The 26,137-nt window shown below is 38.3% G+C and overlaps 1 protein-coding gene and 2 long non-coding RNA genes across 3 annotated transcripts in view; 2 read left to right on the top strand and 1 right to left on the bottom strand.

Moving 5' to 3' along the window:
- The window catches only part of C1H9orf85 (chromosome 1 C9orf85 homolog), a 117,540-nt gene extending 112,501 nt beyond the window's left edge, over nucleotides 1-5,039 (top strand). The window contains exon 3 of the mRNA XM_072838206.1: nucleotides 4,994-5,039. Coding sequence (XP_072694307.1) covers nucleotide 4,994 — 1 coding nt within the window. The 3' untranslated portion in view covers nucleotides 4,995-5,039. The remainder of the gene's footprint in view (nucleotides 1-4,993) is intronic.
- Nucleotides 5,040-9,756: 4,717 nt separating this feature from the next.
- Nucleotides 9,757-19,831, bottom strand: LOC140639795 (uncharacterized). The gene is made up of 4 exons (XR_012036427.1): nucleotides 19,520-19,831; nucleotides 13,206-13,328; nucleotides 12,829-12,993; nucleotides 9,757-9,886 (listed from the first exon to the last, which is right to left on the bottom strand). It is a non-coding gene; the product is annotated as an uncharacterized lncRNA (long non-coding RNA).
- The window catches only part of LOC140639799 (uncharacterized), a 93,430-nt gene continuing 80,757 nt past the window's right edge, over nucleotides 13,465-26,137 (top strand). Inside the window, exon 1 of the long non-coding RNA XR_012036432.1 lies at nucleotides 13,465-13,622. This is a non-coding gene — a long non-coding RNA (uncharacterized lncRNA). The remainder of the gene's footprint in view (nucleotides 13,623-26,137) is intronic.

Here is a 26,137-nt window from a genome sequence, read left to right as displayed (position 1 = left end):
GACATTCTGGAGAGATTAAAGAGTACACTTATCATGATGAAAATATAATAAAATTTAAAGAAGTAAATAAAAAAAAATAGAGATTCTGGATGAGCTCCACCTGTCCTAGCCCCCAGCTGTTCAGGTCTTCCCAGCCTCAGTGGTAAACATGTAAATGGATTATTCCAGTCCCAGCTACTGTCTATGTTTCCATGAGAAATCCCAAGCAAGAATTGCTTAGTGGAGCTGTGAGCCACAGAACCAGGAGAGATAATAATAAAATGACCATTGTTATTGTTGGTTTTTTTAAGATTTATTTATTTATTTGAAAGACAGCACGTGTGAGCACATGTGTATGTGAGTTGGGGGAGGGGCAGAAGGAAAGAGAAACTCTAAGCAGACTCTGTGCTGAGCGCAGAGCCGGAGTGGGGAAGTGGGTGGGGGCAGCTTGATCTCAGGACCCTGAGATCACCACCTGAGCTGAAACCAAGAATTGGACACTTAACTGACTATGCCATACAGGTGCCTTCAAGTGATTATTGTTTTAAGCTATGAAGTTTTTCAGTGATTTGTTACATAGCAACAGATAATACAAATGGACTTTTTCAGAGTACTCTTTCCAAATGCTTAAAATAGAAAATATAGGATTACGAAGGACTACTGGAGTATTAATAACCCAAATAAGTGATAATACATGTGATTCTTTATCAATGTATTAGATAAGATCTGGTGCTGGATATAAAGATCTGGTAATTTTAAAGTGTTGATGAACATAAATGATATCTGGAGATAATCTGTACAACAAAAATTTTTGTCTGTATAGCAAAAATATGATATAAAAATATTTGTTACTTTCATGATAACAAAGTCACAGGACTTCACAAGCACTTTTATTAATTATTAATTATAGAAGGAAATGCTAAATTGCAGTTACAGATAAGTGAAAATAAAGGAACAAAGGTATAATTTATTTTTTCAATCCTGGTTCGGGGACTGCTTTCCTCCACCCCGTACCCAACTGAGAACCATTAGAAGTGTGTACTTGTAAGAATCTCAGGTATTATAAAACAGTCCTATCTTTTGTAGATGTTGGAAAGGAGGGATGTAACATTAAATCCCTACCCAAAATCATGTGGCTCTTTGGTACCAGTGTTTTTTTTCCAAGCCACTGCTCTACTCCCTTTCTCTACAATTGTTTGTCTTGCATTCCTTCTTCCATGGGTCTGTCTGCTTCTCTCTTTTTTTCCATGACCTTTTCTTCTTCTGTGATCCTTCCTAGTCATGGAATTAAATGGAGATCTTTAAAACCAAAGCTGTGTGGTCTCACTTCTTTCTCATTCTTGCCCATAATTCCAAGGTAAATATTTTGGGCACTCATTGTTCTCTTTTACACACTGTGATTTCCCACATGAGCCCTTTACTTAATTAAACAGAACACGAATCCACATATAACCCTATGTCCCACTCCAGCATGCTCTGTACCTTCTTCCGTTTACCTAAAGTATTATCACCTGAGAATATCCAATGGAAAAAAGACAGTCTATGCAACAAATGGTGTTGGAAAAACTGGACAGCAACATGCAGAAAATGAAACTGGACCTCTTTCTTAGACCATACACAAAAATAAATTCAAAACAGATGAAAGACCTAAATGTCAGACAGGAATCCACCAAAATCCTAGAGGAGAACACAGGCCGCAACCTCTCTGACCATGACTGCAGCAACTTCTTACTATATACCTTGTCAGAGGCAAGGGAAACAAAAGCAAAAATGAACTATTGGGACTTCATCAGATAATTTTTTTTTAATTTTTAAAAGATTTTATTTATTTATTCATGAGAGACAGAGAGAGAGGCAGAGAGAGAAGCAGGCTCCATGCAGGGAGACCGACTCGGGACTCGATCTCAGGTCTCCAGGATCATACCCTGGGCTGAAGGTGGTGCTAAACCGCTGAGCCACCCGGGCTGCCCAAGATAAAATGTTTTTGCACAACAAAGGAAATAATGATCAAAACAAAATGACAACCTAAGAATGAGAGAAGATATTTGCAGACAACATCTGGTAAAGGGTTAGTATCCAAAATCTGTAAAGAACTCATCAAACTCAATACTCTCCCCCCCCCAAAAAAAATAATCCAGTTAAGAAATGGGCAGAAGACTTGAATAGACACTTGTCTAAAGAAGACATTTAGATGACTAATAGACCCATGAAAAGATGCTCAACATTACTTGCCATCAGGGAAATACAAATCAAAACCATGATGAGATACCATCTCACACCCTGTCAGAATGGCTAAAATTAACAACTCAAGAAACAACAGGTGTTGGCAAGGATGCAGAGAAAGAGGAACCCTCTTGCCCTGTTGGTGGGAATGAAAACTGGTGCAGCTACTCTGGAGAATAGGGTGGAGGTTCCTCAAAAAATTCAAAATGGAGCTACCCTATGATCCAGCAATTGCAGTACCAGCTATTTACTCAAAGAAGGCAAAAATACAAATTCAAAGGGATACATGCACTCCAAGGTTTATAGCAGCATTATCAACAATAGCCAAACTATGGAGAGAGCCCAAATGTCCATCTACTGATAAATGGACAAAGAGGATGTGGTAACTATGTATACAATGGAATATTACTCAGCCATCAGAAAGGATGAAATCTTGCCATTTGTAATGACGTAGATGGAGCTAGAGTATGTTATGCTAAGTGAAATAAATCAGTCAGAGAAGGACAAATGCCATATGATTTCACTCATGTGGAACTTAAGAAGGAAACAGATGAACATATGAGAAGGGGGAAAAAGGGAGGGAGGGAAACAAACTATAAGAGACTTTTTAAAAGATTATATATATTATTATAAAATGTATATAAGATATATATTATACATAGGTTTTTATATATCTATATCATGTAGATATATTTATATAGATATAAATAAATATATAACCTATATGATATATATATTATAGATATATAAAATCTATATCTTATGTAAAAGACATATATTAGAGATATATGTTTTATATACTATATATGTTATATATATATATTAGAGATATGTATGTTAGAGAGGGAGGAGAGGGGCAAAAGGAAGGGGAGACAGAGTCTTTAGCAGATTCAGGGCTCAATCTCATGACCCTAAGATCATGACCTGAGCTGAAACCCAGAGTCACTTGCTCACCTGACTGAGCCATCCAGGCACCCCATCATAAGAGACTTTTAACAATAGAGAACAAAATGAGGGTAGATGGAGGGAGGGAGGTGGGGGATGGGATAGATGGGTGATGGGCATTAAGGAGGGCACTTGTTGTCATGAGCACTGGATGTTGTATCTAAGCGATGAATCACTGACTTCTATTCCTGAAACCAATATTTCACTGTATGTATGTAGTTAATACCTAAATAACTACTGTATGTAGTGAATAAATAAAATTTAATTTTTAAAAAGGAAGAAAAAAAAAAGGTAGTATCACCTGGCTCAATGCCCAACCTAGACTACCTGAGGGCAGGTCTTGAGAACTTGCATTTTAACAAGCTGCCCTGAGTGATCCAGAGGCTCTGAAAGTTTGAGTACCCCAGGTCTGAGCCTCACCCTCATAAAAGGTCCATGTAGGTTCCGCTTTCTGGGTGTGACCTCTTCTGACCACCACCGCCGCACCCTTTAGTATTGCTACTTATCCTATGCTACCTTCTTATGAAGACTTTCAGGGCAGAGAGAAAGAAAGAAGAGGAGTATGTAGGGAGACTATGTTACGTATCAGACACTCTGCAAGATCCAGTGAAGTAGATGCTATTGACCTTGTTTTACAAATGAGGAAATTGGGGACACCTGGGTGGCTCAGCAGTTGAGCTTCTGCCTTTGGCTTGAGTCATCTTCTGGGGTCCTGGGATCGAGTCCCACATCAGGTTCCATGTGGGGAGCCTGGAGATAGATTCATGCACCCGGCATCTAGGTCAAAAAATAAGGTCAGTGTAAGAGTGAGAAAAGAGATCAGGGCAGAACTTTTAGAAAGACATTCATCGAATATGGTTCAGCAAGAAATGAGAAAGAAATCTGTAAATGCTCAAGGGTAAGTTCAGGTTATTGCAGAAAAGGAACGTATATTAGAACTTAACATATGAAAAGTGGCTAAGCCTCAAATCTGAGGCTAAGTTGGATAAGGTCTATGTCATGAGAAGAGCAGAGGGTCTGAAGCTAAAAAAAAACAGCAAGGCTGTATGTTTAGTTCTACTATTTACTGTGTGACTCTGAAGCAGTTATTCAACCTTCTGAGCTTCAATTTCCTTATTTGTGTTTTTTTTTTTAAGATTTTATTTATTTATTCGTGAGAGACACACACACAGAGAGGCAGAGACATAGGCAGAGAGAGAGGCAGGCTCCAAGCAGGGAGCCCGATGTGGGACTCAATCCCAGAGCTCCAGGATCATGCCCTGATCGGAAGGGAGGCGCTCAACTGCTGAGCCACCCAAGTGTCCCATCCCCTCTATCCCTTTTAAATCTCTGTTTGGAGATGCCTTGCTCTGCCCATTCTATCTAAAGTAGAGCACACATCATCATCTTACCCCATCTAACTTTATTCCCATGGTATTTGCTTGACATTGGGTTCTTAGATATTAGGTTATTTATTGCTTGTTCCACTATAACATAAGATCCACTATAAGGCAAGGTCTCTAAGAGCAGGAACTACTTGTTCACTACTATATCCCTGGAACCTGGAAGAGTTCCTGCACTTAGTAAGTGCAAGAAATATTTCTGATTTGTGGATGCCCCCTGCCACTTTCCTAGTCTAGGCCCACCATCATCTCTCACCTGGCTTCCTGCAAAAGCCTAAAAGCTCCCCTGCCTCTAGTTCCAGCTATATTCTAAACTGAATATAGTGACTTTCCTAAGATGAAAAGCTGTTCATCCACTGCCCTTAGGCTTTTCAGGGGAGGTTCTGTGTTAGTATCAACCCTGAATCTCAAGCAAAAGAAACCTCTAACCTTCCAGCTCTTCTAATTGATTCCCTGTCTTTCAGATTTTGGCTTTCTTATACTTCCCTTGAGAATCTTTTGTGACCATCATTGGGGTAGGTACCTCCCTTTTGAACTCCATAGATCATCCTGTAATTATTAATATGACAGACCTATTATATTATGTTACAATGCCAGTTTTTGTGATTTCAGCCCTCACACTGGAAGTAACTGCATGAACATCTAAATTATTCACTATTGTATCCTCATCATCTCCATTGTACCTGACATGTAAGAGTTGCTCAATAAATATTTATCAAGTTAATGAGTCCTTTTTTAAAAGATTTTATTTATTTATTTATTATTTATAAAACACAGAGGAGAGAGAGAGGCAGAGACACAGGCAGAGGGAGAAGCAGGCTCCCTGCAGGGAGCCTAATGTGGGACTCGATTCTGGGTCTCCAGGACCACGCCCTGGGCCAAAGGCAGGTGCCAAACCTCTGAGCCACCCAGGGATTCCCTAACTGCTACTTCTTTCTCTCTCTTCCCTCTCCATAATCAGAGCTGTAACTCTACTCAGCCACTATGTTGCTGCCGCAGGGCTCTGAAATTTACAGTGTGCCAACTTTTAAAATGATGGTGCAATTAATTCAACAGCACATGCACATGGTATTACTATGCTTAACACCTAGTTAGCAAGAGTGATTAGTTAAAATAGGAAGCTACCAGATGGTAAGTATTATCAATAACACCCATATGTGAGCCAAGACATGAGTTACAGAGTTAATTTGAGGGCATATTTTGTGCTTGCCCTGGCACCAAAATTGCTAGCTACAGCTCTGCCTGGAAGTTCCATTCTACACAATAATTTCTGATGGCAGATCTATTAACTTTATTCATTGTATGTGGACATGAGAAGGTAGAAAATATACTCACACCATAAAGTTATGAGAAGGATAGATTATGGACCTGCCTTTCTGTTTCTGTCCTGTTAATTAGGAGTGTTGGGATTTGAGGCTCTGCCAAATGACATTACTTACTAGTGGTGATCTGCAAAGATCAATGAAATATCCAAGATAGGAGAAATATGTCCACGAGCAGGTATAGCCACCTCTAGTGTCTTCACTTATAGGCCAGTGCCCAGGAGAGAGAATATATACTCTTCTGGACAATCAGTCCGTGCTGCCATAGCCACAAATCTCCCCAAGGATATGGGTGTTTCCCACATCTTCAATGGTGTATATCAGCTTTCTGTTTCAGTGAGAAAATTATTAGCACACAAAGTCCTTTACTGCAGAAAATTAAAACAAGAAAAGATGGCTACCTGTTTACATAGCTTGCAACATTCAGGATTTCAAAACTTCTCCATCATTATCTAAATTTTTCTTTTTGTCCAAAGTCCTGAGCCAGACTCAGAGTCACTTATGAAACTCAGAGGTCAGTCATCAACCATCCCATTCCTTCTACTTCTTTGCTCTTGGACTTCTTTCATAGACTCATGTCTTAGAGACATGAAGCAGTGCCAATGACTCAGTTGCATCATCGCACTGACTCAGCTTCTTGCCTATTCCTGTGTTTCTCCCAGAGACTGGCACTTGTGATGGAGTGAAGACCCATCACACCTCAAGTTCCCCCTCTGCCACTTATGAGCTGTGGAGGCTCAGACTCCTCATTGGTACACTGGGAAGGATAGCAATGGCAATCTCACTTGTAAAATGTTCTCTCTGGAGCTTCCAAAAACCTTGTAACTGAGTATTAGCATGAAAAATGTCCCATCCCTCTTCTGCTAATGAAATAATTTGTCTCTTCCCTGCCATACCCTCCATATGCCCCCAGTTTATTGACTGCAAAGACTTCTTTTAAGTGAATTAGAGACATTAACTATTGAAGCTTCTATTTCAGTTGCAGAGAAAAATGTTATTAATAGGGAAACTAACCTAGTATTCAGAGGATCAAGGGAGGTCCTCAGATTCATTGGCCTTTCAGTGTGATAAAAATCAAGGCAACCACTTTGTTTTTAGGTGTGATCAGTAAGGAAAGAATAAACTTGTTAGCTGAAGAAATCTTGAATGGATAAGTGCTTGAGTGGGAGGCACACACTGAAAAGATGTGATTGCATGTCTATAGGACATCTGTGTGTTTTAAGGGAAATCATGACTGGGAAATTGTTAGAATGAAAGGAAGATAATAGGACACTGGAATGTCTCTAGAAATCAGATTCACGTAAACCAAGTGTTCCAACCTTGGAAGAAGGGGAAACACCACAGCATATCTTGCATAATCAAGTGTATTTGTTTCCCATGACTGCTATAACAAATCATGTTAGAAGAAAGCAAATGATTTGTAACTATGTGTAGTGACGCACGTTAATTAAACTTACAGTGGTGATCATTTTGTAATACTTACAAATATCGAATAATTATATTCCACACCTGAAACTAATGTTATATTTCAGTTATATCCAATTTTTTTTATATCTAATTTTTTTAAGGCCAGTTTATCTTACCATTATGGATGTTAAAGGTCTAAAATGTATCTGCAGGGTTTCGTTCCTTCTGGAAACTCCAGGGGAGAATCTATTTTTTTGACTTTTTCAGTTTCTAGAGGTTGTCCATTTTCCTTGGGTGATGACCCCTTTTCTCTATCTTCAAAGCCAGCCTGTAGCATCTTCAAATACCTCTCTTGACCTTCCTGCTTCCCCCTCTTTTTTTTTTTTTAATTTTTTTTTTCCTGCTTCCCCCTCTTAAGAAGACCCTGTGATTACATTGGGCCCACCCAGATAAATCCAGGAAAATCTCCTAACTTAAAAATCCTTAGGCACATCTGCAAAATTCCTTTTGCCATGTAAAGTAATATTTTCACAGCTTTCAGGGATTAGAATGTGGACATCTATCTTTGGTGGGGGGATGGGGGGGTGGGGCAGGAGGCAATTATTCAGCATACTGCATCAAGGATGTGAAAATTATTTTTGTTCTGTGATGACTTTTGGGTCAAGTTGACATGTAAGTAGTAAACTGCTTTGGTGATGGTCATGATGGTCATTGTGTTATGATTTGGATTTCTCCTTTAATTTTCCTGGATTGCACAGAGCTAGGAGAGCATTGATCATAACCAGGGTCTCTCTTTTAGATATTCAGCACCAACTCTTATTTTTAATTGCACAACAGCAGAGAGGTGTCAGTGTCAAGTCATAAAATTGTAGGACTTGAAGGGATCTGAGAAATTATGTGACCAATCCTTTTCATTTTAAATGTGAAGAGAATGAGGTGCAGAGACACCAAGGTGATTTGTCAAGGTCAACCAACAGTAGCACCTACTTCCTTGTTCTCTAGTCATTACATCACTGTTTGAGAAACCCTATGGCGTTAGTCACTGATTGTCTGATCCTGTCATGTTTCCCTGTGATATTGGGTAAATAATGTTGTGTTTAAAAAACAAGAAAATTAAAAGTATTTTCATGAAGTTCATTGATTTAACAATATGGCTAATGCATAAAGTGATGGAATAATGGCAAATGGATTTAAATGGTAAGATGAAGGCATTTTCTCCTTAGTAAGTTCATAAATATAGTCTAGGAAATATAGCTGAAATGAGTGTGGAGGGAAATGTTTTGTTTCCTTGGGCTGTTTTTTTAAATGCTTGTTTTTCTTCAAAGTTTATAGAAAAACATTAAAAAAAATTTTTTTTATTTATTTATGAGAGAGAGAGAGAGAGAGAGAGAGGCAGAGACATAGGCAGAGGGAGAAGCAGGCTCCATGCAGGGAGCCCGACGTGGGATTCGATCCCGAGTCTCCAGGATCGCGCCCTGGGCCAAAGGCAGGCGCCAAACCTCTGCGCCACCCAGGGATCCCCAAAGTTTATAGAAAAACATTTATCGAGGGCCCACTGTATGTGAGATGTCGTTTTAGGTTCCGAGAAAAAGACAATAAAAGAAGATTTTGTTGAGATTTATTATTTATTATTTGGATTTCTCAAACTCCTGAAAACACAGAAAAAAACAACTTTAAAATTTGAAACCCAATAATCTAGAAGTTGTATAAGTAGGGCATTGAATGAGAATAATTGGATATGTGGCACAATATGCAGGTCAAAGTAGATTCAGAACCCTCTAAAATTTCTTGTGGATGTAAACTTATTCCCCTGCTTAAAGTGAATTGCTTCATCTGCCAAAGTTAGATGAACCAAAGCACTTAGGTGTGGTTAAGGTATGGAAATCCAGAATTTGGACAAATCCTAATGCAGATGGGAGAAATAAGTGCCAACCCTCACATTTGCCTAAGCTCTTTGCAATTTGGGTTCATAGTTCTCACAGGCCTGGTTTGCTTATTTATGGCTTATTTTTCCCAAGGTATTTGTTAAATCACTTCTCTTTTGCCATAAATTACCCCAAAAGAGCAAAGCAATTTGCTTTGGAAAAAAAAAAAAAGAACGCTTTCAGGTCTCTTGGTGTCTTGTTATACAATCCATTTCTCAGTGTATATTGGGACATGGAAATATTTAAGAAAACTAGTAAACTAGAGACAATGAACAAAATTTGACTCAGGGAATTACATTTTTACTTCTTTGTAGCTTTGAAATCACCAGAAGGGGAATTAAGCAGAAAGAGGAGAAGAGAGACATGGTGTTGAAAAGGATGTTTCTGGGAGGAGTTTTGAGGTGATAGGGAATAAGTAGGGCACCTTGGAAAATGAGAATTGGTTTTTTACAACTCACATGACCTGCACAGGTCTGCAATGTTTGCAGAGGGCCACTTAATGGTAGCCTGTTTTCTTGTGATGACCAGGTCAGACTTTGAGATTGATCAGTCAAGCAACTTGGAAACGGGCCCTTGGCTCAGAAATTGCACAAGGTACGAAAGCAACAGTAAATGGTGATCATTCCAGAAGACGTTGTCATTTTCTTGAAGCAGTCATCTTGGGTCTCTGTGCAGCCTAAAATGGAATACCACTGAATTCCACCTGAAGGAAACAGAAGAGGTAGGAGTTGGGGCTCCTGGCTGGCTCAGATGATAGAGCATGTGACTCTATCTTGGGGTGGTGAGTTCAAGCCCCACATTGGGCATAGAGCTTAGTTTTTAAAAAAGAGAGAGAGATAGGGTGCAAGGTGCAACCTACCTGGCTTCAGATGCTTTAGATAACTAACAAGTTAAGAAAACAAACAAACACAAAGACAAAGCAAAAATTCTAGGTTTATCAAGATACATTTTAACTTTAAGAACTCCCACCTAAATGTATTCTAGATGGGTACATTGCAATACAAAAGCTTTGAAATTTCAAAATAGAATAGCTTTCAAACTCAGATGATAAAAGCCATGCAATTGCCACTGACTGTATGTAACTTCCTGAAGTGTTAGTTGTTTGGAAGTTCCCATTATCATTCCCCAGCTTAACCCAGGTCATGAGTTACTCAAAGGGCTGAATCCACAGAAGGAATCTTTTAGATGTATAAGTGCTTCTCAGAAATGGACATGTGTCCTTGACCTCACTGTTTTCACCCTGATTACAGAAAGAAGGCATGCTCACTGCAGAAAATGTGAAAAATACACACAAGTGCAAAATAAGTGACAGCGTTGTCCTTATTTTGTTCACTTGTTTGGAGGGAGAACACAAAGGAGTAGCTCCCCAAAGGCAGCAAAACATATGATTCTGAAAACAGTAGTCACTCAATGGGGGGCAATTTTGCCTCCTACCCCCAGGACATAGATAATGCCCAGAAGCATTTTTGGTGTTACAATTTAGAAGATATTACTGGCCTGGAGTGGGTAAAGGCCAGTGATGTGCTAAACATCCTACCATACATAAAACAGCCCTAACAAAGAATTATCCTGCCAAAGTGTCAATAGTGTCAGAGATGAGAAACCCTATTAATAAAGACATCAAAAGTGTTAAGTTTCAGTTCTGTTTCACAAACAAATGCTATGACAACCACACTGTCGTCAAACTGGGCCTTTGACCCACCAAGAACTATTGTCAATATTTTGACACATCCCAGACTCTTTTTTTAATGTGCAGAGTCCCTTAGTTCTTGTTTTGAAGTTAAGCTGCCTAGATAACCATCTGCCCATGTTTAGGAAAAGTAGAGCAATCACCGTGAGCTAGTGTCTCATGGCTCCGGGGGGTCTCGGCCACCTCTTTCCCTTTCCATAAGGAAGGAGCTCTGACTGGCAGAGGTGTGAGCCAGAGGGAACTTGGAGCTTAGAGAGAGGACTCAGGATAGACAGGCTGCACAAGCTCAAATAACCCTCTAAATACTAAAACCCATCCCATGGGACCCCCAAATTCTCTTCTTCTCTCCCAACTTTCATCTCCTCTAACTTTTGTTCTTTCCTTCCAGTTCTATAGAGGAAATCAGAGTTCTGCTTCATGGAGACTTTTATTCATAACTGGTGTGCCATACCTATTGTTTGGCAATTGCCTTTTCTTCTGCTTAACAATGTTTTAGAGATTTTTCCCATTTTGACAAAGGGATCTAGTCATTCTAAGAGTTGCATAGCATTCCATGGCCTGAATGTACATCATACTTTAAATAACATATAGAAAATCATTTACGTCATGGCCATTGCTTTATTATTAAATATAATACTCCAGAGATAACCTTGATAGCATGCCTTTTTGTGTCTTGTGTAAATATTTTTTCTGCAGTAGATAGCAAGAAATAGAATTGCTTTGTAGAAGACTGTGTTCCTTTATACTTTTAATGGGAATTCCCAACTCACCTAAAAATTGCTAAACTAGGGGCACCAGGGTGGCTCAGGCGGGTGATCATCAGACTCTTAGTTTTGACTCAGGTCATGACCTCGGGGTCATGAGATCAAGCCCTGCTTTGGTCTCTGTGCTCAGCGGGAATCTGCTTGAGAATTTCTCTTTCTCCCTCTTTCTCTGTCCCTTTCCTTGCTGGCATGTGGGCACGCTCTCAAATAAATACATCTTTAAAAGAAATGCTAAACTAATCTAAATTGTCCCTGAGTTTGTCATTTTCCCATACCATCACTGACTCTTGTTATTATAAAGCTTTTATAATTTTTATCACCTGATAGTTTATTTTTTATTTTTTTTAAAAGATTTTATTTATTTATTCATTAGAGGGAGAGAGAGAGAGAGGCAGAGACACAGACAGAAGGAGAAGCAGGCTCCATGCAGGGAGCCCGATGTGGGACTCGATCCCGGGTCTCCAGGATCACACCCTGGGCTGAAGGCGGCGCTAAACCACTGAGCCACCAGGGCTGCCCCTCATCTGATAGTTTAAAAATATATCTGTAATTTTGCATTTCTTTGATATTTATTGATTAGTTGAGCAGCTTCTTATATTTTTAGATTATGTTTATATTTCTTCTTCTGATAATTGTCTCTACATTTCCTTTAACAAACCTTTCCCCCCACCCTCTGATTGTTGGGTCTTTTTAAAAATTGTTTTTGGAAGTTCTTTACTCTGGATAGGTATTATATATTTTCTTATGTTATTTATGTTTCAACTATTTTCACCCAGTTTATTCTTTATCTTTTAAATTTTGGGCTTGCCATTCATTTTATAAATTTTAAAATATTGAAGTATTCAATTTTATCTATCATTTCCTTTATAACCTATGTCTTTTGAACGTTCAAGAGGTCTCCTCTCTTTCAAGCTTCAGGTATATTCTTTAGTATTTCTTTTAATATTTTCATCAGTTGGATGTTTGTATTTACTCTTTAACCCATGCAGACAAGGCTGGCTTCCTGGGTGTGGTGTCAGTGAGGCAGTACATACATTCACTAGGAGTGTATACTCTGGAATCAAAGTACGTGCATTTGAACAGTGGCTCCAACACTTAGCAGCTATGTAACATCATGTACATTTCTTAATCCTCCTTTGCTTCAAATTTCTCAACTTTAAAATGGGGGCAGTGACAAGATCCTTGGGGCACCTGGGTGGCTCAGTCAGTTGAGCATCGGTTGAGCATCTTGCTTTCAGCTCAGGTCATGATCTCAGGGTCGTCAGATGAAGCCCAACGTTGGGCTCCATGCTCAGCAGCCCAGAGTCTGCTTGTCTCTCTCTTTCTGCTCCTCTTGCTCATGCTCTCTCTTTCTCTCTAATAAACAAAAAAATAAATAAAATCTTAAAAAAATGGGGATAGTGATAAGATGCAACTCATATCATTGTTTTGTTGGTATAATGTAACACAAGTAAAGCCCTTACTTAGTACAACATCTGGCATGTGGTAAATGTTCAGTGAATGTTTGAATGTTATACAGATTTTTTTCTGTATTTATTTGCATTATATTTTTAAGTGTCAAAACTTACCTCTTAGGTGAATCTCTTTCTTACAAAATTGACCAGGTTTTGTTATGCAAGTTCCAAAATCCAAAAGACATCCATGGAAGGGAACTGAGAGGTTGCATAATCTACAAATCACACCTCCAACATCTCCAAAGTACAGGAAAAAAAAAAAAAAGATAAGGAGAAAATAGAAGTGGAGACCAGAAAAAGACAGAGAGAAAAAAATAGTGATTTTCAACTTAAAAAGGTAAGCAATACATATGTTTTTCAAGACTTATTTATTTATTCATGAGAGACACAGAGAGAGAGGCACAGAAATAGGCAGAAGGAGAAGCAGACTCCCTGTGGGGAGCCAGATGCAGGACTTAATCCTAGGACCCTGGGATCACAACCTGAGCCAAAGGCAGACACTCAACACCGAGCCACTCAGGTTCCCCAAAGGTAAGCAATATTTTAAAATTTAATTTAAAAAAATCATATAAATTAAAATTATTTTGAGAATGGGGGAAATTCCAAAGCATATATGCTACATCCATGAACTGGAAGTACCCCAAATGGATACTGATTAGACACATGAGGCCAGGTGGTCTACACAATTTAGTTGGTAAAAACTTACTCAGGTCCTCAGTGCCTAATTAAATCAAACCAGTTATTTAGGCAGCAAGTTTAACTTTAGCCATCCACTATTAGGCCTTCACTTCAATGTCTAAGGCAGTACATTATATATAGTAGGTTCTCTGTGAATATTTATTGCTTGATTAATGTTTACATATTGGTTATCTTCAGCACTCAAAATCAGTGGTTTAAAATGTTATTCATTTTGCTTACGTAGAAATAGCCCAGAGAGATGCCTGGGTAGCTAATAAAATCTTTAAAAAAAAAGAAAAAGAAATAGCCCAGAGATTCTTGAACTTAGTCAACATAGGTAAGATTGGAAGCCATATCTAGATGGGTTTCCAGATTTGACAGTGCATCCCATTTATATAAGCAGTTCAAATAAAATAAACACAGATTCCCAGAGCCCCTACAGACCTGAGTTAGAATCTGTAAAAGCCAGGGCTCAGAAATCTGTATTTTAGAGATGCAGAAACATCTGAGGGCATGTGATGTGGTTACAGATGTCTGGACTGGTATTCGAGAACCACTAGTTCCACTGAATTCAGAAATTTCCTTTGTAATAACTTCTGCAGGAAACCTTGCTTAGTGACTCATCACCAGTAAAAACACTTCAGATTGTTCAGAGATTCTTCTGAAACTTAGACCAAACTTGTCTCACTGTTCATAGTCCCAGTCTTTTAACAGAGGAAGGCCATTGCCGTGTCACTCCTATTCACTGATAACTCAAAAGAAGAGTTCACTAGACATTTTGCACATTGTATTTTCCATCTCTCTCTACCATATTCAGGGTTAGAAAATAATACTTTCTTTCTTTTTTTAAAGATCCTCTAATTGGTCTAACATAACCCTTCTTTTTTTTTTTTTAAACATTTTATTTATTCATAGAGACACACACAGAGAGAGAGAGAGAGAGATGCAGAGACACAGGCAGAGGGAGAAGCAGGCTCCATGCAGGGAGCCCGATGTGGGACTCGATCCCGAGTCTCTGGGATCACGCCCTGGACTGAAGGTGGTGCTAAACCCGCTGAGCCACCGGGGATGCCGGAAAAGGCTACTTTCAAGGGAAAATAGTCTGGCTAACTGATGAGGCTAATGAACCTCTGTTGACTATTCTCTATAGGCTTAACCTCCTCCCAAGACACTTTGGAAATTTCATATTGGTTCTCACTCAGAGAGCAACAGACTTTTCAATCCATAATCAACAATCCATCAACAAATATTTTTTTAAGAACTAAGCTTATGCCAAGCACTCTGCTAGGCAATTTATATGCATTAGCTTAATAATTTCTCACAAGAAACCTTCCAGGCAGGTATTATGATTGCTCACATTTCACATAAAAGAAAACTAAGCCTCAAGATTTTAAGTAGCTAGTGCAAGTGGCAGAGACAGAAGTTTTTAAAGGTCCCTTGCAATCTAAAGTCTTTGTTCTATGCAAGCACACCATGTCCCTAGAGCTCCCTTTTTGTATCCTAAACCTTAAAGAACTGAGCAGCCCTCTTCTTTCTGGATATTTTGATTCTTTTTTTGTTTGTTTGTTTGTTTTTGTTTTTTTGTTTTTAAAGGTTTTATTTATTTATTTGAGAGAGAGAGAGAGAGAGAGCATGAGCCAGGGCGGGGAGGAGCAGAGGCAGAGGGAGGGGGAGAAGCAGACTCCTCTGCTGAACAGGGATCCTGATGTGGGGCTCAATCTCATGACCCTGGGATCATGACCTAAGCCAAAGACAGATGCCCAACCGACTGGCCAGGAGCTCTAGATATTTTGATTCTTAGTAGATTTTGGGTCAGTTGCCTGCCCAGAATACTAGTGCTGCTTAGTTCTTTAAGACATGCCTGAGATAGTTTTCCTCTTGCACTTATGACTTCTCAATCTCACTGCTTGTCTTAGAGATCCACTGCATGGCTTGGACGTTTGGTGCCAGTGGCCCCTCCAAGGTGAAGACCTCATAGGATACTGGCTCTTTCTCTGCCTTGTCTGAGGCCCATGGACTGTCATCCTGGGGGACATCTGCTCTAGCTTCTTTCCTTCCCTCTCAGATGGGCCCTCCTCCATCCTGATCCCATACCCAGCATCCCTAACCTTCCTAAAACCTTGGTTCTGACATTCTTCACAGCTGATGATGATACCTTAATTTTTAGGCTTTTTTGTTGACTATATCTGTTCATTTGCCAGAGTATTTATAAATATGTTCTTAGATCCTATTTCCTTTCTTCCAGTGCCTTTTTATCTGAACATTTATTGTTAGTTTTATTAACATTAAACAAAAGATGTATTCCAATTTGACAACTAAATTTAAAGCTTTGGACTGTATGTAAGATGAATAGTTTCCTTATATGATTAATTCTGAAGTATGCTATTCTATGACTTTATTAATAGGAAACATCCAATAGATTATATATATATATATTTTTTTTTTTTAAGATTTTATTTATTTATTCATGATAGTCACAGAGAGAGAGAGAGAGGCAGAGACACAGGCAGAGGGAGAAGCAGGCTCCATGCACCGGGAGCCCGACGTGGGACTCGATCCCGGGTCTCCAAGATCGCGCCCTGGGCCAAAGGCAGGCGCCAAACCGCTGCGCCACCCAGGGATCCCAGATTATATTATATAATTATTTTAAGGTATGTTCTAAATCATATCTAGTTATTTAAATATATACTATAAAATCAAGATGATGGTGTGCTTTTTAAATAACCACTCCTAGAGGCACCTGAGTAGCTTAGACGGTAAAGCATCTGCCTTCAGCTCAGGTCATGATCCCAGGGTCCTGGAATCAAGACCCACATCAAGCTTCCTGCTCAGTGAGAAGCCTGCTTCTCTCTCTCCCTCTATTCCCTCTGCTTGTGCTCTCTCTGTCAAATAAATAAATACATAAATAATAACTAAATAACCACTCCTTACTTCATGGGGAGGGAGTCCTTACCTCAAAGTTTCTCTTTATGCTGCATTTTCTTCTTTTACCCTCACATCTTCTCAAATTTAGTAAAATTAATGCAGTCCCCTCCCTGAAACATTTTTTTCCCATGATATTCAAGACACTGAAAATGTTCTTGTGTGATTTTTCACCTACTCATGTGCTCCTCCCCACGATTCTTACAAGAGGCTGGGATAAAGATGTACATATAGTAAGTTTCCCGCTGCCTTGCCTGTCATGCTCTGTACTTAGTAATGAAGGTGGTGTGGGAAGCAAAGGCCACAAACTGGTGGCCTGAGGGCCAGAATTGGTTTGTTTAACTTGCACAGAGCTTTCAAAAATTAGTTGTGAATCTTTAAAAATTGAGAGAGTTTTCCCACAAACTTGATTTCTGGTTTCTCTTTAAGAATCAGAAGATTTGGTAATGTTAGGCTCTCCTTTCTCCATGGCAGCAAACATATGTAGCTAGGTACCAGCTGTCCCCACTCTTCTTCCCATTGCTCGTTAGCTTCCCCCATTGGTATGAGCTGACCCAAACACTTTAGGCATTTCAGTCAGTGACTCCAATATTAGCTACTCAGAATCTCCAAGTCTCAATATTAGAATTTTATTTATCTCTGGGATGCCTTCTGGATTCTTCCTACTGAAATGTGGCCTCCAGACCAACAGTATGAGTTTACTTGGAGGTTTGTTGGAATGCAAACTTAGGCCCCACCCTGACCTGTTGAATCAGATTCTGCATTTTAGCAAGATTCCTAGGTGACTCATGTGTTTGTTAAATCTTGTGACTCCAAAAGAACCCTGGGTTCAGCATAGAGCTTACTATCTTTATTCTCATCTTGTCACTTCACTGAAGTGAAATCCCATAATGAACATGCCTCTTTGGAGGTGTTATCTTCATGCATATCTACCTAGTATGAAGGGCCTTAGGAGTTCTGTAAAGGGAATTGAAGGTGCCCCATTATCTCCTTTATTGGTTCTTCTGTAAATGAAGGAATGTTGGAGATGATGGAGAGCACATATAGTAGGAAAAGTGGTAGAAGACCCATGTCTATGCTTATTTGTTTTAATTTGTTTTGTCATATATGTGTGTGTGTGTATATATATATATATATATATATAATTTATTTATTTATTTATTTATTTATTTATTTATTTATTTATTTATTTAAGAGAGAGTGAGCAGGGAAGGAGCAGAGGGAGAGGGACAAGCAGACTCTGTACTGCTGACCACAGAGCCCAACGTGGGGCTTGGTCTCACCACCCTGAGATGATGACCTGAGCCGAAATCAAGAGTCAGTCATTAAACCAACTGAGCCCTCCAGGCGCCCCTCTTTGCCACATCTGTAAGAGCTTCCAGCCTCATTTGCTTAGCTCCAGCTTAGTAATAACAACACGTGGGCCACTGCCTAGAAGCCCAGTTTTTGGGATGCCTGGGTGGCTCAGTGGTTGGGCATCTGCCTTTGGCTCAGGGTGTGATCCTGGAGCCCCGGGATCCAGTCGCACATCGGGATCCCTGTATGGAGCCTGCTTCTCCCTCTGCCTGTGTCTCTGCCTCTCTCTCTCTCTCTCTCTCTCTCTGCCTCTCATGAATAAATAAAATCTTAAAAAAAAAAAAAAAAAGAAGAAGCAGCTCAGTTTTGTCATCTATAAAATGGGAAATAACAGGACTTCACTCCTAGGGTTGTCATGAGGGTTCAGTGAATTCATACAAATGTAATATTTAGACCAGCTCCCGGCATATGGTAAATGCTCAATAAATGTTAGCTGTATGACTCTCTAAAAGTGCTTTGTTAGGCCTTGCTGTAAGCACTTAACTACCTTTTTTAACGTCATCCTCCACTGATATTGTAATTCTCCAATCTCTTAGATGATTTTCCCCCTTTTTGATTTATGTTTTCTTAATGACTTACCACTCAAGAGGCATAGTACAATAAAAACACCACTGAAGACAATCCTTCTCATTCTTCGATGTCTAACCATAAAAGAAAATGGAAGGAAAGATACAACCCATCATTAAATCTTTCCTGGGGAGGAAGTAATAAAGTTACATATTTTAAAGGGAAATAATTGGCTAAGTTTCATTTGCTTCATTAAGAAAGTATAAATAAATTTATTTTGTGAAAGAGGAAAAAAAGGTAACTGTCCTTTTTTTTTTAAGAGTTTGTTTGTTTATTTATTTATTTATTTATTTATTTATTTATTTATTTATTTATTCATTCATTCATTCATTCATGAGAGACACAGAGGGAGGCAGACACAGGCAGAGGGAGAAGCAGGCTCCCTGCAGGGAGGTGTCTGATGCAGGCCTCGATTCCAGGACCCTGGGATCACACCCTGAACTGAAGGCAGACATGCAAACACTGAGCCACCTCGGTGCCCCAAAAGTACCTGTGTTTATCAAAAATTCACCATAAAACTTCTAGAGTATTTTAAGTTTAGCTATCTTTTTATTACCAAATACTATTCCCTCCCTTATTTTCTCTCCTAAGATATAATTGTTTAAAACAAAAAAAATTAAATGATATAGATTATGTTTCTAGAATAATATCCTATTAAAAATCTCTTTTAAAAAAATCTCTTTAACGAATCGCCTAAGGGAAAATATTTATGTATGGTTTCTCATAAACTAATGCTTTCATTGTAAATTATCATGTTTATAAGGTAAAGCATTATATGATAGTTAACAGTTGTTAGTACTTATTAAAATCAAGAGAAAGAAATAGATTGGCTAAAAATATATCATTTAGTTACTTAGTTACTTACCTACCTGCCTTCTTGAAGGTTTAGTTACTTAGTTACTTACCTACCTGCCTTCTTGAAGGTTTTTGGAAATTTTCCTAGGTCTGAATTGTTTAAAAAGTAAATTTCTGGTGTAATGAAATCTATTTTAACTGAAATCAACAAGGCAAGTTCTTGATCCACTAGATTCCAAACAGTTTAAACAGTAAAAATTGTCCAAGTAAACAGACAGGAATTGTTCATGTGTACACTCTGATGTATAGGGGACTTTAGTTCCTTACTCATGAAATTAATGAGACTAAGTCAACACTTAAACTGATTAACTGTAAATCTGGCTAAAGATGTCTATGTTTACTATACTACATATGAGTTGGTTTAGATACACCCCTGCCCTACCATATAATTTTTATAGCAGAATTTGGTATATTCAGAAAGCACTTTGATTTTAAAATAATGTTTATTTCTAAATGAATATATAGTCCCAAATTAATGCATTCTTCTTGAAACAAAATACTGAGAATATTAAAATCTCCTTTGGCCATGTTCCCACCAAACCCAGTGTCTTCCTCAAATGTAACCACATTATCACTATGTTGGAGATATATATATATATATATATATATATATATATATATATATATATAGTTTCTATTTAAATTCCAGTTAGTTAACATACAGTGTTATGTTAGTTTCATGTGTACAATACAGTGATTTAATATTTCCATATATCACTCATCCCTCACCCAGCCCCCCACTGGTAACCACTAGTTTGTTCTCTGTAGTGGAGAGTCTGTTTTCTTGGTTTTTCCTTTCTCTCTTTTATTCCACTTTGTTCATTTGTTTTGTTTCTTAAATTCGACATATGAGTGAAATCATATGGTATTTTCTTTCTTCTGATTGACTTATTTTGCTTAGCATAATACTCTCTAGCTCCATCTTGTCATTGCAAATGGCAAGATTTCATTCATTTTTATGGCTGAGTAATATTCCATTGTAACTTGGGAATATGTGTAACATTGCTTTTTGCTTTATTTTTACAAAAACAGTATCATACTTTGTGTATTATTTTCCCCTTTGCGTTTTACTTAAAAATATGTTGGAAATCTGTTTATGTTAATCTTTAAAACTGCTTCATTATTTTGCATTGCTGTATAGTACTTTTGGTACATGATAAAACTGTAGTCTACCCCTTCTCTGGTTGATAAGGACATAGGCTATTTTTTTTTTTTTATGCCAAACAGTGTTGCAGTGTGTATATATGCTCTTGGATAACTATACAAGTTGTCTCTCTAAGACAGATCCTGAAAAGTGGAATTTCTTGTCATTAGGGTATCTTCAGGTAACATTTTAATAGATACTATCAAATTGCCCCTGAAAGTAATTATCAATTTTCCTACCACTAGCAGAGAATTAGTACTTTTTCTGTTGTACCCTCATTAATTCTGAATCAAAGATTCTCAAAATACTTATTACTATCTAAAAATCTATATTAAAATATCATTATATTTTGGCATATCTAGTTGCCAAAGATGAAAAAGTGGATTATTATTGACAAAGGTTATTCTGAAATATGTACTTTTAGTCACAGTATGGGGAAATATAAATCAGAATGAGTGTATTAATACATACGTCCCATCCCCACATATACTTATGCATACATACACACACATAATTTGCATCACACCATAGGTATGGATGTGTAGCCTGCTTTAAAAAGGAAAATAACTTCATATTTTGAATATTTATTTTTTCATTAAATATATCTTAAGAATATATATATATATATATTTTTAGAATATATTTTTTAAAGGTTCTGTGTTATTCAACCATATGGACTTACTACAATTTATTTAATAATTCCCACATATTTGGGTATATCTCACTTATATTTTTGTTCATGCTTGATTATATTTTTAGGATGAATTTATAGAAGTAGAACTCCTGGGACAAAGACATAAACCTTTTATAAGGCTGTTGACACACATTAGCAAATCATTTTTTTTTTTTTAAAGTAATACCAGGGCACCTGGGTGGCTCAGTAATTAAGCATCTGACTTCAGCTGGGGTCATGGTCTTGGGGTTCTGGGGTTAAGCCCTGTGTCACACTCCCCACTCAGCGGGGAGTTTGCTTGTCCCTCTCCCTTTGCCCCTCCTCCAGCTTGTGGTCTTTCACTCTCAAATAAAAAAAATTAAATAAAAAAATTAAAAAGTAATATCAATTTAGAGCAATAGTGTGGTATATTCATTTTCAAATCCCCAGTGCTTAGCTAATACTCTGCCGAGACTATAATAAGCTTTCAGTTAATGTGACTTTTTCTTCCATTCCTTCTGGATATTTTCCTTTTCTCACATATCTTCATGACAAGTTTGTCTTTGGTTCTGATGGTCCACTACTAGTCAATTGATTCCTTGAATCAAGGTGACATTATCTGATTAGTTCAATCCTCAAACATAGGTTTGTACAGATATAACCTCTTAGTATAAATCATGAAAATACTTTCCTTGATATACATGATCTGTATCTTCTTTCCTTTAATGAGGATTTGGTTTTGAGATTCTTTCTAATTCATGTCTATTAGAAAAAGGTTTCGGTGTCAGCAAAGAAATCAGAATGGAGAGTGGGGCCCTAGAGTGGCCACTAGATGTCTGAGAGCTTGGGGATAAAAATTTCTGAGATGTTCTAGAAAAGATGACTGGCAAGGGTGCCTGGGTGGCTTAGTCAGTTAAGCATTTGACTCTTGATTTTGGCTCAGGTCGTGTTCTCAGAGTTGTGATATCTAGCCCCTCATTGGATTCTGTGCTCCGGAGGAGTCTGCTTGAGATTCCCTCTCTCCATCACCCTCTATCCCTCCCTGCCACTCTCTCTCTCTCTCAAATAAACAATTAAATCTTAAAAAAAAAAAAAAAAAAAAAGGTGACTGGCTATAAAATAACAATACTTGATTAAATCACAGTACATACTATATGATTGCATTGAACATATGAAGTTCAAAAATAGACAATACAAATGTATAGTGATTGAAGATAGAATAGTGGTTAAATCTGGAAAGGAGGATTGACCTGAGAAGGAGCATGGGAACACTTTTCGGGGTGAAGTGAGAATGTTCTATATTCAACCTGAATGAACATGTATTTAGGCAAATATAAAATTTTATCAAACTGTATATCTATTTGTGCATTTTACTGAATAATACCTTCAGAGATTTGTGTGCTTTCATTCCCCTTTTCAGTAGGGATAAGTCAGTGGGAACATTTGCAAGCACCTCTATGTGAATTAGGAATTTACTGAATTGTGTTAAGTAGGGGAGTGACATTAATTATTCATTAGATATTTATTCATTTCTACTATATTCCAGATATGTTGATTTCAATTAAAAAGATCATTCTAGTAAGAGAGTGAAAATTAGGTTGGCAACAGTGAGATTGGAAGCAGGAAGAAAGGGAGATGTTAGACTAGTTTAGTCAAGAGATGATAAAGCCAGGGCACCTGGGTAGCTCAGTGGTTGAGCGTCTGCCTTTGGCTCAGGTCATGATCCCAGGGTCCTGGGATTGAGTCCTGCATCAGACTCCCCAGAAAGAGCCTGCTTCTCCCTCTGCCTATGTCTCTGCCTCTATAATGTTTTCTGTAGTGGGTGCACTAATTTACATTTCCACCGACAGTGCACAAGAGTTCCCTTTTCTTCATATCTTCACCAACATTTGTTATTTCTTCTCTTTTTGGTACTAGCCATTCTGACTGGTATGAGATGATAATTTCATTGTGTTTTTTGATTTGCGTTTCCTTGATGATTATTGATGTTGAGCATCGTTTCATGTGCCTATTGGCCATCTGTATGTCTTCTTTGGAAAAATGTCTATTCGGATCCTCTGCCCATATTTTTAATTGCATTGTTTGATCTTCTGGTGCTGAGTTGTATAAGTTCTTTATATATTTTGGATATTAACTTTTTATCAGATATATAATTTGCAAATATCTTATCCCATTCAGTAGGTTGCCTTTTTGTTTTGTTGATTGTTTCCTTTGTTAAGTAAAAACTTTTCATTTAAGAAATGAGATATCTTTGATGGAAGGAAGATCAGAGGAAAAGTGCTGGAGTAGTATAAGGATAAACGACTGTGGGAAGGATAAGTGAAGGATATGTAGCAAGGATGAGCAATGGGGTTGGATGGACTCTCCTTGGCAGGAGATATACCTCCTTGGGCAGGTATAGACAGAGTTCCTAGGTGATGTTTAAGATCTAAGGTTGTGGGCAAACCCTGGTTTTTTCATAAGGATTATTTTACATAGTTTTCCTCTGACACTTAGAAGGAAGAATTGGCTGGTCTCTAGAATGTCACCTTCCAAATAAAATCCTAGAATTTAAGCTAGCTAGAAGTCCAGGGTCTTTAAAATGGATAGGCTGGAACACCATGGGAGAGCTCACATTTGTCCAGGCAAATCAGGACAAGACTGTCTGCCTCCCTGGATGGTCACCTCTGTGGTGATACAAAGATCTCTCATGATCTTAAATAATTTGCTTCATCATCCTATGCCTTGATTTCCTCATCTTTGTTATGAAGGGGCTTGATTGTAATATTCTATAGTTCGATCAGCTCACAAACTTGGTAGCTTTATTTTAGTACCACAATTCTTCGTGAGGAGAAGAAAGAACTCTAAACCTACAGCTTAGATAAAACATCCATAGTAGCAACAAATGGCATTTTGTATTTTACAAATCTTGATTTCTTACCCACAGGAAGGGGAGTGTGTATGATATACATGGGCTGGTGCCTGTCCTGTGGATGCATAGATGCACACACTGCAGAGTACCACTAGTGAGTCACATTTTGGATGCTTCCCTCCATTTTCCGGTATATATTGTGATAAGGAAAAATGTGAAGGGGCATAATTTTAACTTTATGTCATGACGATACGATCAGGGTTCAGAAGCGCTCTAATATTTATGGTAAGAGGAGAGATTTACTTGTGGAACTTCTGTCATCCTGTTCTTTGCTGAGGACAAATTGTGAATTATATTGCTTTGGAGCTGGAAGACACTGCCAGCCACCTGCTGGCATCTAGAGCTAGAAAATTCTTTTCTCTTTTTAATTTTGGTTTAAAGGTCTACTATACTTTAAATTTTTATTTTATTTATTTACTCATGAGAGACACACAGAGAGAGGCAGAGACATAGGCAGAAGGAGAAGTAGGCTTTCCCCAGGGAGCCTGATGTGGGACTCGATCCCAGGACCCCAGGATCACGCCCTGAGCTGAAGGCAGACACTCAACCACTGAGCAACCCAAGTGTCCTTCTACTATACTTTTTTATGTGACTTTGACTTCTTTAGCTTAGACAGAAGCCCCTAATTCATCATTTCTCCACCCTTAGTCCTGTAAGACGGTTGAATAATGTTGTGTTGTCAGGTAAGTAAGGGAAAAGTGTATATGATACTACAGAAAACTTAAATATACTTTGAACTATTAAAAGTTCTGGGAATTACTGAGTTGTTTTAACATGATCTTGCCTGAATTTATTTGACTAGCCAGCTATTTTTTTTTCAATGTTTCTTAACATCCTTCAGAGCAAGTTAGGATCTGAATAGTGTCCCCTTAGTAACCATAATCACTGTAAAGATGATGATTGCTTGCAATTCTTTCTCACTCCACATTTCACAAAGCTTGTTTGAGTCCATAATTACCTTCAGAAAGCCTTCTGATATTAGGGGTAGAAAACATTTTTATTCTCATTTGGGGATGTTCAGGGTCAGAGAGGTTACAAGAATTCTTTGATATGACACAACGAGTAAACAGAGATCTGGGACAAAAAACAACCAAGTGTTCTTATTCTACACGAGGCATTCTCCATGAGATTTTTCTTTCCTCCTGTCCTCCTATTTTCTATCATTGCTTCCCATTGGCAAAACCCAATGGAAAGAGGGATCAAGAAAGCCTGGTTGATTTATCCCATGAAGGTCAGCTTTCTAGCGAACAGAGTAGAGTAGAGATGGGTGGATGGTGTATCCAGAGGAACAAAAGGGAAATATTTAGCAGTGGCTAGAGATGGTCTTTTTGAGATGACATTTGAACTGAGACTTCAGTGAAACAGAAATCATAGGGAAGTGCGTTCCTGCAGAGGAAACAGCAAGAATAAAAGCCTTGAGGTGGGAATGAACTAAGTATACTTGAGAAACAGAAAGACAGTCAGAGGGTCCATGGTGTGAGGAGGTCAGGGAAACATGTACATGATCAGCTCAGGGAGGTGGATAACCATTGGAGCACTTAAAGCCTTATGAAGTAATAGTAATACTTTTATTGTTAGTAAATGGAGAATTTTAAGTTACTGAGATGTGAGGTGAGGATCACTTCAGCTGCTCTGCGGAACCTTGTTGTAGGAGTAGGAACATAGAAGCAGGATCCCTGCTTAGGAAGCGATAAAGGTGGCCAGATGAACATGATACTGGCTTGCACAAAGGTGGTAAAAAAAGGAGGTGGAGAGAAGTGGACAGATTGAGGGTCTGTGTTTAAAATAGTGAAGATAGGACTTGTTCTTGCATTGCATGTGGGAAGAAAGTAAAAATGAGGAATCAAGGTTGGTGTCTAGGATTTTTGGCTTGAACAATTCAGTGGTTATTGTTATATTTACTAAGATAGGAAAATGAGGAGTAGAACAAATTTGAGAGGAAGATTATGAGTTCTGATTGG

The sequence above is a fragment of the Canis lupus genome, chromosome 1 (genome assembly GCF_048164855.1).
Source record: "Canis lupus baileyi chromosome 1, mCanLup2.hap1, whole genome shotgun sequence".
Classification (NCBI taxonomy): Eukaryota; Metazoa; Chordata; class Mammalia; order Carnivora; family Canidae; genus Canis; species Canis lupus.
The sequence above is the reverse complement of the archived record's forward strand: the minus strand, read 5'-3'. Positions and strand labels throughout refer to the sequence as shown.